The following is a 14,505-nucleotide window of genomic DNA, read 5'->3' as shown; positions in this document are numbered from 1 at the left end:
GTTTCAGTCATTCTCCCACAAAGATTAACCTATTGTACACTGAATGAAAAAGGTCATTTGCAATCGACGGTCGAATACCGTGAAAGTTCATATCCACCAGCAATTTAGGCCAAATCTTGATAAGCGCATTCAGTCAGTATTTTCTATCCGGTGTAATGAGAGTAAACTCCGCCATTTATTTTGTCGGGGTGGGGATTGGGGATGGATGAAGTGGGTGGGGGTAGGTGGGGGTGGGTAGAGGGGAGGTCGGGGGAGGTGGGGTTGGTGAGGAGTAGGGGCAGGCGGTGGTTTGTTGGGGATAGGTGTGGGTGGGTGTTACGCGGGGGGAAGTGGGGATAGGGATAGGTGGGGAGTAGGGGTATATGGGGGTAGGGGTAGGTGGGGAGTAGGGGTATGTGGGGATAGGGGTAGGTGGGGAGTGGTGGTATGTGGGGTAGGGGTAGGTGGGGAGTGGTGGTATGTGGGGGTAGGGGTAGTTGGAGAGTAGGGGAGGTGGGGGTAGGGGTATGTGGGACTATGGGTAGGTGGGGAGCAGTGGTATGTGGGGGTAGGGGTAGGTGGGGAGTAGGGGTATGTGGGGGTAGGGGTAGGTGGGGAGTAGTGGTATGTGGGGGTTAGGGGTAGGTGGGGTAGGGGTATGTGGGGGTAGATGGTGAGGTGGTGGCAGAGGGTAGGTGGCGGGGAGTACCGGCTGGAAAATGAATCGACTGTAGTATATGAACAAAGGTCATAAGCGTAAGAGCAAGCTATTGTTTTTCTACTCATTAGCTAAAAAAATTGCAACAAATAATCCCGGCATTGGTTGACCGACTAATGACTGATGTGAATGCACGTCATTGGACGTTTTATTTGTAATGAATGTCTTTTTTTATCTGTTCCTGAGCTTTTTTTTCGGTAATCCTCTAGCCCGGCATGTATGATTTGATTACGTGGGAAACATTCAATAAACATTAATCCCAGGATATCTGACTTCATATTTTCAGGCAGGAAAATAAATTGTTTTTGTTTTTTTTCAGTGGTGAGTCAAAACTGTGAAGAGAACGTGAAAATGTTTCCTTTCATTATTAGTGTCATTGTCCAATACAGCATTACAGGTATGTAAACGTTACTGTGTGTTCATTAATTGTTATCATAATCAATATTATTATAATAAAGTATTTATTCCCTCTGTAGCGAAGTAGATATAGTGCTGGTCAGCTGTTCAGACCTCCAAAGAAGATTTTGTCTTTATCATTAATACTATTATTATATTTTTATATTGGTGTCTTACCTGTGATGTTATCATCGACGTTCGTTTCCTGCCAGTGTCTTATTGCAGGTATCTGGTAACCATAAGCGAAAGTCTTCATAAATCTGCCTCGCTGTTTATGATACGACTTGAATTAAAATGTGAATATCTTCCAGTTTTCTTCGATATGCGTATAATTCTAGTTTATATTTTAAGTACTTCTGGACGAACATTAAATTCCAAGAAAGCTGCATCTATATCTAAAGCGACATTTTTTTTATAAGATTACGTGAAACCATTCTTACGCAGTATCTAACGAGAAAACCATCAATTTTTCTCGTTAGAATACAAAATTCATCAACCTTTCATCTGCAGTTGGACTTTTGCATTCATAAATGTTTCATGGGGAGATATGGCCTGGAGTGAATATATCATTTCTTATAAAAGTATTCCTTTCATCAACGGGTTATAGTCACTACTTGACAGCGCAGTGATTCCGAGCAAGCCCTTTCATACATATTATTTATTTATTTATTATTTTTTTTTGTATCGTTACTCTTCACAAGTTTCTCTACTTAAGCAGATTTTACTGCTATGATCCTGAGCGAAAGATTTTTATATATAACACTAATAGTTGCATTAAAAGGTATTCTTGAGAGTTATTCATATAAAATTCATTGAGTGTCCCACTATGCGTCGATTTGACTCCAGCTTTTAATGCATTTAGCTAGGTAATATGTAGTCATATTTAGGAATTACTTGAATAGAAGCAAGCATGCTATATATATATATATATATATATATATATATATATATATATATATATATATGTGTGTGTGTGTGTGTGTGTGTGTGTGTATGTGTGTGTATATATATATATATATATATATATATATATATATATATATATATATATATATATATATATATATATATATATATATATATATATATATATATATATATATATATATATATATATATATATATGTATATATATAGGTGTATATATATATACAATATGTTTATATTTATTTAACTATATTTACTTTCAGTAATAATCTATCAAAAGGTTCGAAAACTCAATCGCTTCTCACTTCTTCCTTTTGTGATTTCCGTTTAACGTTATCCCTTTGGTCTTCCATATTTTTTCTTAACAAATCCCTTTCCTCTCTCTCTCTCTCTCTCTCTCTCTCTCTCTCTCTCTCTCTCTCTCTCTCTCTCTCTCTCTCTCTTGCCTGAGCGAATCTCCTTTATATTCTTCAATGTCTTGAGGGCCTTTTTGGACTTGGTCGTGACTCACTAGTAAAGGCCTCCACCCCTACTCTTCCACCTCTCCCTCTCTCTCTCTTTATGTTTCATATGTGTATGTGGTGAGAGTCTCTCTCTCTCTACATTTTTCATGTGGGTTTGAATTTAGAATCTCTCTTTCACTCTCTACGCGTTTCGTGTGTAAAGGAATGAAAATCTCTCTCTCTCTCTCTACACTTCACTATGCAAAGTGATTGAGAATCTCTCTCTCTCTCTGCACCTTTCATGTATAAAGTGACTGAGAATTCTCTCTCTCTCTCTCTCTCTCTCTCTCTCTCTCTCTCTCTCTCTCTCTCTCTCTCTCTCTGTGTGTGTGTGTGTGTGTGTGTGTGTGTGTGTGTGTGTGTGTACGTTTGAAGTGAGAATGTAGCGAGAATCTCTCCCTGTCTCTCTGTGACTGCATTATACGTGCGTGCAAGCAGTAAGACCGGGCCCCACTCCTTCTCTCTCTCTCTCTCTCTCTCTCTCTCTCTCTCTCTCTCTCTCTCTCTCTCTCTCTCTTCTCAAAAATCCATTACCTCCACTCGCTGCCTTTAACTTCTTCCAACCGTTCGCTAAACATTCCACATTATCATAATGCAAAGAGCTGATAAAACTCCTCCTCTCCTGTCTGTTATTTTGTGTTCAGCATTAGCCCCTTTTGTTTTACCATTTTTCTTGACTTTTCCCTCTTTCCGCTTTCTTTTATTTCGCTTTTCTTCATTGCTTTGGCGTTTAGCTTTGTTTTGGACATTGTTGATGTTCTATTTTTGGTTTTCACTTCTTTACTTTGTTTCACATTTTGTTTACTTTTTTGGTTTCTTTTATTTGTTGCGTTTGGTTGTCTTGTTGAATTTTTCTTTTGTTTTGTTTGTCTTATTTTTGTTTTCTTTTCATGTTAACCTCTATTCTTGCCCTGTCTCAGAATTTTTTTTTTTTTTTTTAATTTCTTCAAAGTTTGACCCTTTTCCCCTTTCTTTCATTTCCGTATTTCTCATATTGTCATTTATTTTCAAATTTTTATCAACTTGTCTCTTAGCCTTTTTATGTTTTGTCTTTTTCATTCTTTCCTTTAACTTTTTCTTATTGTCCTCTAATCTTTACTTTACGTTTTCTTTAATTTTTTCCATTATTTCATTATCTTCACGAAATTTTGTCTCCTTACTTTTCGATTTTCTTAAGATTTCCTTGGTATTCCCTTTGTCTTTTTTATGCGTATTATCCTCAGCCGTATTTATTTCTTGATAGGAAAAATACTTTACTTGTTTTGAATGTGTTTATGAAATTGTTTTTGCAAGAAAAATTTCTCCTTTTATCAAATGTTTAAAACTTTTTATTTTATAACATCCCATTTTTATTATTTTATTGATTTCACTGTTACAATAATTATAACAATGCAGTGTATGTGAAATTAAGGAGGGTTAAGCTCTATAGTGCTATATGACTCTATTCACGTTTTTAATATAAAATCTATAAATTTGCTTTTTCCATTTTCCAACCCCATCTTTACGAATGAATGGGCGGAAGAGACAAACAAAAGAACTTGCAAAAAGGATGTACAGTAAACTTAAATGAGATCGGAAGGGTTCGCCCATCCAAAAGTGATCTGAAATAGATTTAGTTCGAAGGCAAAGGTTTTTTTTTTTTTTTTTTTTTTTTTTTGCCTGTTTCATAGATCTCCGTCCATCAGTCATCTTTGAGATCCGTGCCTGTTGCGTCGACAGAAGAAGATTTATGGGCAGGAGTTATTGTGCGTTTGCGAAGTATCTTTGATTTCTCTCTCTCTCTCTCTCTCTCTCTCTCTATATATATCTCTATATATATATATATAGTATATATATATATATATATATATACATATATATATATACACATATATATATATATATATATATATATATATATATATATATATATATATATATATATATATATATATATATATATATATATATATTCATCCCAGAAGGTATTTAAATTAAAGATTCCATGGGGTCCTGGAATCGAGCCCCAGCATAGTTTTGGGTTTTTGGGTAGAAAATGAAAAAAAAAATAATAGCTAAAAGTTAGTGTCAATTGAAAAATCTTTAATACCTGAGGAATACTAAGAATCAATTTAATTTCTTTAGTAACTAGCATAGGTTTTTCATTCCCATGCATTAAATCTATCAGTGACTGGCTGACAAACGGTTATTTTGTTATCCGAAGAGTAGTTATAATGCTGTTATAAATAAGGAAAAAATTATACTGTAGTTCTGTTATCAAAGTATTCAAGTACAGCCAAAGAAAAAGATAAGGATATAGAATCCTTTCTATGGTGGAGATCAGCTCAAAGAAAAACCACAGTTTCGGTAAATATTTCCTTTTGAATTTATAATAACCGCTTATCCTTTTTCTACAACAGTAAACTGGCAAATGTGGGCATTTCATTACTCAAAGGGGAATCATCTCAACCTTAAAAAGATGTTGGTTTGGACATCTAGAAATAGGAGAGAGAGAGAGAGAGAGAGAGAGAGAGAGAGAGAGAGAGAGAGAGAGAGAGGGGTTGGGGAGGGGGAGGCGTTGGAAATAGGCTTATCTTCGTAGAAAAGCCGAAGGAGGAGAGATTTTTTAGTGAAAAGCAGGCATAATGAGAGAGAGAGAGAGAGAGAGAGAGAGAGAGAGAGAGAGAGAGAGAGAGAGAGAGAGAAAGAGAGGATTAGAAATAAGCTTCTTTTCGTAGAAAAACCGGAAGAGGAGATATTTTTTAGTGAAAAGCAGGCATAATGAGAGAGAGAGAGGGGGGTGGCTGTTAGAAATAGGCTTCTTTTCGTAGAAAGGCCGAAAGAGGAGAGATTTTTTAGTGAAAAGCAGGCATAATGAGAGAGAGAGAGAGAGAGAGAGAGAGAGAGAGAGAGAGAGAGAGAGAACTCGCATCGCAAGAGTCAAGGTATTAAGGCATCTTGATCACCATTTATACTCATTTATTTTATCTCTTCATCGGATCGTAGAAATATGGTATTTCACCCAATATCATTAGGTGGTAATTCTCAGAAGATACCCGATTAGAAACTCTCACATTATTTTCAAACAACGTCCTTTTTTTTCATTTTCCATCATCAGCCCTTTTTCTGACATTTTCTCAACGCGAACATCAGGTGAAAGGAGTTCTTGGAAGTTACCTGATTAATAACTTTTCGGTATAGATATCCAATATTCCAATATAAAACGTAGCACCTATTCGCTTTTAAAGAAGAATATAATTAGGCTAGACTGCGTCATGTGAACATGATCCGTATGTTTTATACAGGAAATGTGCTTCAAAGCCAATCAGAAAATGCTGCGTATGTTTTCTACCAGTAATATAGTACTGGAATGCCAGCTATTCCTCTTAATTTATTCATATGCATGTAATGGGAAATATTATTCTATGAGAAAATTTTTCATATTTTCTTCTGTCTGTGATATATTATTACTCTAGCAGAAAATTAATTTATTTTCCCCTATCAGTGATACTCAACCCTGAAAAACAAACAAAATTATAGTTTTTTATCATAATATATGCAACACCAAATTATAACATTCATTCATATTCAGTTATACCAACTCGTTGGGGCTGGGGCGTTACCGCTTACAGTGGACATGACTTGGCCCACTGTAAATGGAACTTGAGGTCTAATGCAGTGTCAGTTAGGTCTTCGGATGCATTGCTTTCTGGAACAGATGAAAATTACATATTGATAATTTATTTAATTATTATAATTATTTCTTTTCCTGTGAATTGCACCGCCTGGGGTTAGAACACCTACTGTGCTTTATGTTTGAATAACACAAAATCCTAAACGATAAATGTTAGGCTGAATAATACACCTCGTAATTTCATTGTATTTGCAAAATTACTTGAATAATAGGGTGATTTTTTTTTACGTGACAGGTAACTGCCGTAAGGCAATCCGCTTATCATGCAATTACTTTTACCAAATATGTAGTTATTACCTTGAAAGACATTTAAGCAACTCAGATGCACACATAAATACACACGCACACACACCATACTCACATAAGCGCACGCATATGCCTATATATATTTATATATATACATACATACATACATACACACACATACACACACACACACACACACACACACACACACATATATATATATATATATATATATATATATATATATATATATATATATATATATATATATATATATATATATATATATATATATATATATATATATATATATTGTCTGTGCGCGCGTGTACGTGTTTGTGTGAACATCCAGAGGAGAAGGAAAACAGTATTCCTTCCAGCCACTGAATGCCAACAAAGGAAATCCGCTGGCACTCCCTATCTCGAACAAGCATTCCTGCTGTCTTTAAGCTGCAAAACAGCATCTGCACAGCTACATTCTATCTCGGCAGAGCATCAAAGAAACATCTTAACTACAGCTCTCTGATATCTTATTTCTCTTCGCGCAAACTTTGCCGGCGTTAAACTTCCATTTGCCCCGACTGCAATATCCGATGCAAGCGGGGTAAAACAATCCTTGGCCGTGATTAACTTGAATTACATTGGCAAACAAGTGCATAACTTTGTCGTAGTGGGCGATTCGACGGCGGGGGAAAGCGAGAGTTTGAAAAACTCTGCGGCATCAAACGCCCGATTTGGGCAGCTGCTGTAAGTACGGCTCCGATGCTAATGGAAGAAGTGCTGTTTCGGAGCGATTTCTCTTTCGTTTTGACTGCTGCGTTGGGCTAATCTAATTCCCGGTTCGGGGAGATGTTAAGCTGCGCTTACTTGTTATGGCGGGTCGCGAGGTACTCTGGCGTTTTGCTTGATTGAATTTTATTGTTTGATGCTGGACTGAAAACGTTTGCCGAGGTGTTATTTGAATGAGTGCAGACGATTGTTAAATTTATAATTCAGTCTAAATAAATGGTAACGTTTTCTATGGAGATATGTACAAAATGTAGACGGAAGTAACAGCGAGAAATTATTATTATTATTATTATTATTATTATTATTATTATTAATAATAATAATAATAATAATAATAATCACGCTGTCTTCTGAACATTGCATGAATACACACGAATTAATTATTATTATTATTATTATTATTATTATTATTATTATTATTATTATTATTATTATTATTATTATTATTATTGTGTGGCTTATTGTTTTCATCCGCGCCATTATCATCTTTAGTATCACTGATCAGGCAAACATAAATCCTCTAAAAATAAATAAATAGGCCTAAATAAGAGTGACTTAATGCATTTCAATTTCGATATATGTTATGCAGTGCGTGCTTTCATTGTATTTACTGTTATGCAATTCGTGCTTTCATTGCATTCACTAAGTTATGCAATGCGTGCTTTCATTGTATTCACTTCTGCCAGTTCAGGAGGTCGATGCCTTTTGCAAATGTATTGAAGATTCCGTCTCATTATCAGATATAATTAATCAAATCACATTTCATAATGACTGCTCATTCACTAATGGTCCACAATCTGCAATTAATAATATAATCATTCAATGGCGATTTGCAGTTCATGGTCGGTAAAAAATGTTCTGAGCCTTCATTTTCAAAATTAATGATCATGTATAATCCGTATTAATCCTTTGTTTGTGTCGGATGTATGTACAAACGACGGTTTCCAGAAATCCTGTACGCTGTTGAAATAATATCATTAAAAATGTATTGACCCAAACTGTGTGTGTGTGTGTGTATGTGTGACGAGTTCATGTATCGGATTAAGATTAGCTTGCTATTCGTTTCAAAAACTCATGCGCGCACACACAGAATATACACACACACACATGTATATATACAACACATATGTATATATAAAATTATATATATATTATACATATATATATATATATATATATATATATATATATATATATATATATATATATATATATATATATATATATATATATATATATATATATATATATATATGTAGATCTGTAGGTGAGGATAACAAGCGAGAGAGAGAGAGAGAGAGAGAGAGAGAGAGAGAGAGAGAGAGAGAAATTCTCCACCACACAGAGAGAGGTAAGAGAGGGTAACCACCCTTATAAAACAAAATGTATGATAGTATCTCCTTTACCAAAGAAGAGAGAGAGAGAGAGAGAGAGAGAGAGAGAGAGAGAGAGAGAGAGAGAGAGAGAGAGAGAGATTTCCCTACAAGAGAAAGAGAATTAGGAGGGGTAACCACCCTTATAAAACAAAATGTATGATAATCTTCTTTACGAGAGAGAGAGAGAGAGAGAGAGAGAGAGAGAGAGAGATAAAGAAAATGTATGATAATGAGAGAGAGAGAGAGAGAGAGAGAATTAGAAGGGGTAACCACTCCTATAAAGCAAAATGTATGATAATGTCTCCTTTACCAGAGAGAGAGAGAGAGAGAGAAATTTCCACACAACAGAGAGAGAATTAGAAGGGGGCAACCACTCCTATAAAGCAAAATGTATGATAATATCTCCTTTACCAGAGAGAGAGAGAGAGAGAGAAATTTCCACACAACAGAGAGAGAATTAGAAGGGGGGTAACCACTCCTATAAAGCAAAATGTATGATAATATCTCCTTTACCAGAGAGAGAGAGAGAGAGAGAGAGAGAGAGAGAGAGAGAGAGAGAGAGAAATTTCCACACAACAGAGAGAGAATTAGAAGGGGGTAACCACTCCAATAAAGCAAAATGTATGATAATATCTTTTCCACCAGAGAGAGAAAGAGAGAGAGACAGAGGGAGAGAGAGAGCCTCAACCACTTGTCAAGTCCAATCCTGCCAGTCATGGCCTTTTCTTGACTCAGGTAAGCACCAATGTCCCTTAGAAGTCTGCGCCAGTGCAGCCCACACACACACACACACACACACACACACACACACACACACACACACACACACACACACACACACACACACACACACATACTCGAGCCGATGTATTTATAAATTAGAAACACTTACGTGAGGAATGAGTGTTCCAAGACGGCTACGACATCTTGGATTGGAGATCGGTCTTTGAGTTTTTTTTTTTTTTTGTGCCACTTTGTTTCTTTTCCTTGTGGTAACTTTTGTGTTTATTTGGAAATTGTTAAGATAGCCATGTATAACTTAATGCGCTAAAACACACACACATATGTGTGTGTGCATGCGAACTTGTGTTTATGTACATGTGCTATGTATATATATATATATATATATATATATATATATATATATATATATATATATATATATATATATATATATATATATATATATATATATATATATATATATATATATATATATGTTTATATACATACATACATACATATTTTCATATATACTGTATGTGTGTATGTATGTATTGTGTATTATACATATTTTCATATAAATATTACCCTTCTTTGTAAGCTATCAAAAATCATGAACCGGAAGCTTTTGTGATGCCTTCCTCGTATTAGGTCTCATATTTGTTATTTCTGTAGTAATATAATTTTGGCAAAAAAAAAAAAAATGACCCTTTTGGGAACAGTAACTCGGTAACTTTGGTATATTAAAATTTTCTTGAGAATTAAACGGTATTTTTAATTAAGGAAAATCCAGTGTTAAACGCAGAACGTTTTAATGGTCACTCGGTACTCGACGCAGTAGAAATTATTCAAACATCCGGTTATTCAAACCTCCCTAAATAAGGGCTGTGAAACTTTTAGTTCTGTCTCGTCCACCGAATATGGCCTCTAAGCTTCCCGGGAAGACAAGAGGGGGCGGGGGGCGGAAGGGGACGGCCCTCGGTTGCATATATGATCATGGTTCAAAGAAAGTAAAAAAGAGAAATATAAGTTGCTGAACTCATCAGTTATTTAAACACAATGATTATGTGGAAAACATCAATAATTATAGAGGTTTATCAAACGCCCTCGTAAATATTCTGAATAAAACTCCAAACTCGTTACAGCCTACAAATCCATATCATAACATTATAATGACCAAAGGTTCCTGGGCGATAAAAAAATCTTAATTATTTGCCAAGCCGATCTCGGCGGGCACTGACTGCCCCACACGCATATGCCCATTTAATAAAACACTCGGGACGTCGTGCCTTTGTTGAGACAAGGCCACACAATCACCCCGGTTATGAAACTTTATATGCGGTTTAATAATGAATTCCATTTACGATAACAAATGAATCCAGCCTTGAACAGTGCGCGCCTAAGACAGGAGCTGGTGAGCCTCTCGATCTAATGTGATAAGCGGGCGTAAGCCGCAGGGGACTAAACGCGCCGCCCAGTAGGGGTGTCAGGGACGGCCTCCGGGGACGCGGGGCTTAGGAAGGGGGGAGGGGCCTCCTTGGGGGATGCGTGTGGTCCTTTGGTGGGGCGTCATTTGGTTTTTGCCGGGGGGGGGGGGGTGAGCGATAAGTACAGGTATAAGTCCGATGTGTGGAATTGTGGAAGTGAGTACTTCAGGAAGTTCCTTAGAAAAGATGTAATATTTACCTGGCGGTGATGTGGTGTCATTAACGCTTCACACCTGTGGGTGGAAGCAGGTCTCCTCAGACAGAAAACTGTGAAAAATAGTGACAAATAAAAGGGCGGAAACACTTCAAAGGCGTAGCAGAAAGGAAAAGCCGCCGTTAAATGACAGAGATGTCAGATTTTAAGGCCAGGTCCTGAGGGAGTCTTACGTAAAGTAGGTAGCAGGAGTACCTGAAGGAGGAAGGTGTTGTAGGGGGATTTTGCTCCAAAAATCCTTCGTCTTCGAGATTTGCCATGATACCGTTACAAAATGCACTGTATTCGTTTCTCTCATTAATAGCTTTCAGAATAACACATAAATATTGTAATGAATTTTACCATAAGTAGAAAATACATTGGTAAGGCTGTAAATAGTTCAATACTATTTGTTCTGTGGGTTCTAAATTGTTACATTAATAAGATAAGAGGGATTTTCAGGGCCTATCATAAACTGACAATGAGTCAATTAACATATTAGCAACCGCAAACTTATATAACGTATGGAATTAAAAATGCATGGAAAAATCTTGCAAAATTTGGTTGCAAATCATTTTCCGTGATATGGGGAAGACATTATTCCCACTGCATCAAATTTCATTGATAACAGAAAATAACGAGTCAAATATCTTATTTGAATATTTTAATAAATGTGGGAAAAAAAAAAAAACTAACTAAAAATCTTAATGTTTTTCTTTATTTTTTAGAATGTCCTAACTGTAAGGCGACTGTCAGGAGAACAATATATTTTATTAAATTTTTTATTGAATAAACAATGAAGACGAATTTCAAATTTCCAGCTTCAGTTACCTCCAAAACAAACAAACAAACACACACACACACATTAAGAGCTAAAGTAGAAAAAAATTGTTCTGAATATTACGTCTCAAGGACTCCAAAGAAGAAATAAAATAAAACTGAAGTAATATAATCACCTTTTGGTGTGAAACACGCCCAGTAATAAAAACAATAGATTGAAACTATACAGAAATCGTTGTTTCTTGTAAAATATTGCATCTTAATAATCAAAAGAATGAATTTAAATGGTCAAGCAAAAATAACCTTTTGGTAAGGACGAAAGCATGAAATTCTTTATCATTTAAAGAAAAACAAAATTAAAAGAAACTAATCATTACTTTCGACGGAAGAAAACAGCAAAATCTTTACCATTAAAAAAAAATAAAATTAAAAGGAACTAATCATTACTTTCGAAGGAAGAAAACAGCAAATTTTTACTATTAGAAAAATAAAATTAGAGAAAACTAATAATTATTTTAGAAGGAAGAAAACAGCAAATCTTTACCATTCAAAGAAAAGAAAATAAAATGAGAGAAAGCTAAATGTTATTTTCGAGGGCAGAAAGCATCAATTCTTTACCATTAAAAAAAAAAAATAGAGAAAACTAATCATTATTTTCGAAGGAAGAAAACACGAAATTCTGTATCATTCAAAGAAAAACCAAAATAAGATTTGAAAACTAATCTTTATTTTCGAAGGAAGAAAACATAAGGAAAATCTTGATCATTTCAACGGATTGAGGAAAAAAACAAAACCGACGAAACACATCATTCTGTTCCAAGGCAACTGGAGGGGAGGGTGGAGTAAAGGGCTGGTGACCGGGATTCATCGTCAAAGGGGATCTGCTTATTTGTGCAGCCTCCTGCTGTTACTCTCTTCTGCTACTGCTGCTGTATTGCTCCCAGGCCAGCTGACTGTCTTCCTCTGGCCTTTGCGGTTTGGGTAGGGTAGTGGAGGGCCCAGGGGAAGGGGAAAAGGGAGGGGGAGGGGGTGTGTGTGTGTGGAAAGGTTGGAGTAGTTCAGATGAGATCTAGAGGAGAGGAAAAAAAATAAAGATCTTACCAATCACTCTGCAAACAGAGAGAGAGAGAGAGAGAGGGAGATGGGATCTTTACTTCCTATCCTGTAGAGAGAAATAAAAGACAAAAGAAGTATATATATATATATATGTATATATATAATTATATATATATATATATATATATATATATATATATATATATATATATATATAATACATATATATACAGTATATATATATATATATATATATATATATATATATATATATATATATATATATATATATATATATATATATATATATATATATATATATATATATATATATATATATATATATATATATATATATATATATATATATATATATATATATATATAGAGAGAGAGAGAGAGAGAGAGAGAGAGAGAGAGAGAGAGAGAGAGAGAGAGAGGATAAAAATTATTAGAATGAAAGGAGGCCACCAAGTAAATAAACAAAAACACCCAAACAAGAGAGTCACCGAATAAATTTCTTTACCCGGTGTTTGCTGGCAGATTTTTTTGTGAATACGAAATGTGCAATGGAAATGCGGCCAGGAGTGTTTACCTCTTTTATATTTAGATATGATAATATATTTTGTTTTCATTTTTTAATTGGTTACGCAGGAGAAATGAGATCGTTTGGTGGAGATCACATTTGTCAAGTTTCATTTATGTATATATGTATATATATATATATATATATATATATATATATATATATATATATATATATATATATATATATATACAGTATATATATATGTATATATATGTATATATACATACATACACACATATACATACATATATATCCGTTACTAAATTAGTTACTGAACCCTGAATACCTTTCCAGAAATATTTTTTCAAATGTAACTTTCTCGCTCGTACGCAGGCATCATAAAACCTCTCTCTCTCTCTCTCTCTCTCTCTCTCTCTCTCTCTCTCTCTCTCTCTCTCTCTCTCTCTCTCTCTCAAACAGCATATTTACACATAATTTGCATGCAAAATGAAGTCCAGAAATTTTCCCTTGGGAGAAATTAATGTCCGCAGGAAGGACGATAACACAGACCGGCTTACATCTCTTTCTGCACGTAAGACTTCCCTCTCTGTGCACGATCTGAACCAGAATCCATTATTCTGCCTTATTTATTTCTCGTTATTCCTTATTTATTCATTTTGTTATTTATTTATCGATTTCGCTCTTGGTTTGCAACATAAAGCTACTGAATTTCTGTGGGTCCTTCATCTGCTCGTGGTGGGACTTAGTAAATGTGAAATTCTATGGGACTGGTTCTGTGTGTTTTGGTCTCTATTTTATATTCTGTTACGTTAACCGTTTTAGACCAAGCATTAACAAAAGTGGTAGGCATAAATGAAAGCAGGGATGTTAATACTTCACTTGAATTTGACCTGAAGGTTTTAATTAAATTTAGTGAAATTAAATATTTTGAATAGCAAGGCACTTTCAAGCTATTTCTTTAAAGCTGAATATCCTGATTAGCTACAAATTCAGGTTTTATTATTTTTTTCTTGAAATTAGATTGCCGACAATAGTACTAAAATCTTTGGATATTGTGGTTTGTAATTTCGAAAGACAAATTCACTTTTTTCTACATTACTTTTAATTGT

At 34.9% G+C, this 14,505-nt stretch overlaps 1 protein-coding gene across 1 annotated transcript; it reads right to left on the bottom strand.

Moving 5' to 3' along the window:
• Nucleotides 1-315: 315 nt before the first annotated feature.
• LOC136839841 (uncharacterized) lies at nt 316-11,291 on the bottom strand. The gene is made up of 2 exons (XM_067106171.1): nt 11,227-11,291; nt 316-691 (listed from the first exon to the last, which is right to left on the bottom strand). The coding sequence occupies exons 1-2, from the start codon at nt 11,289-11,291 to the stop codon at nt 316-318; spliced, it is 441 nt and encodes a 146-aa protein (XP_066962272.1).
• Nucleotides 11,292-14,505: the final 3,214 nt, after the last annotated feature.

This window comes from Macrobrachium rosenbergii, chromosome 6, assembly GCF_040412425.1.
Source record: "Macrobrachium rosenbergii isolate ZJJX-2024 chromosome 6, ASM4041242v1, whole genome shotgun sequence".
Taxonomy (NCBI): domain Eukaryota; kingdom Metazoa; phylum Arthropoda; class Malacostraca; order Decapoda; family Palaemonidae; genus Macrobrachium; species Macrobrachium rosenbergii.
The sequence above is the reverse complement of the archived record's forward strand: the minus strand, read 5'-3'. Positions and strand labels throughout refer to the sequence as shown.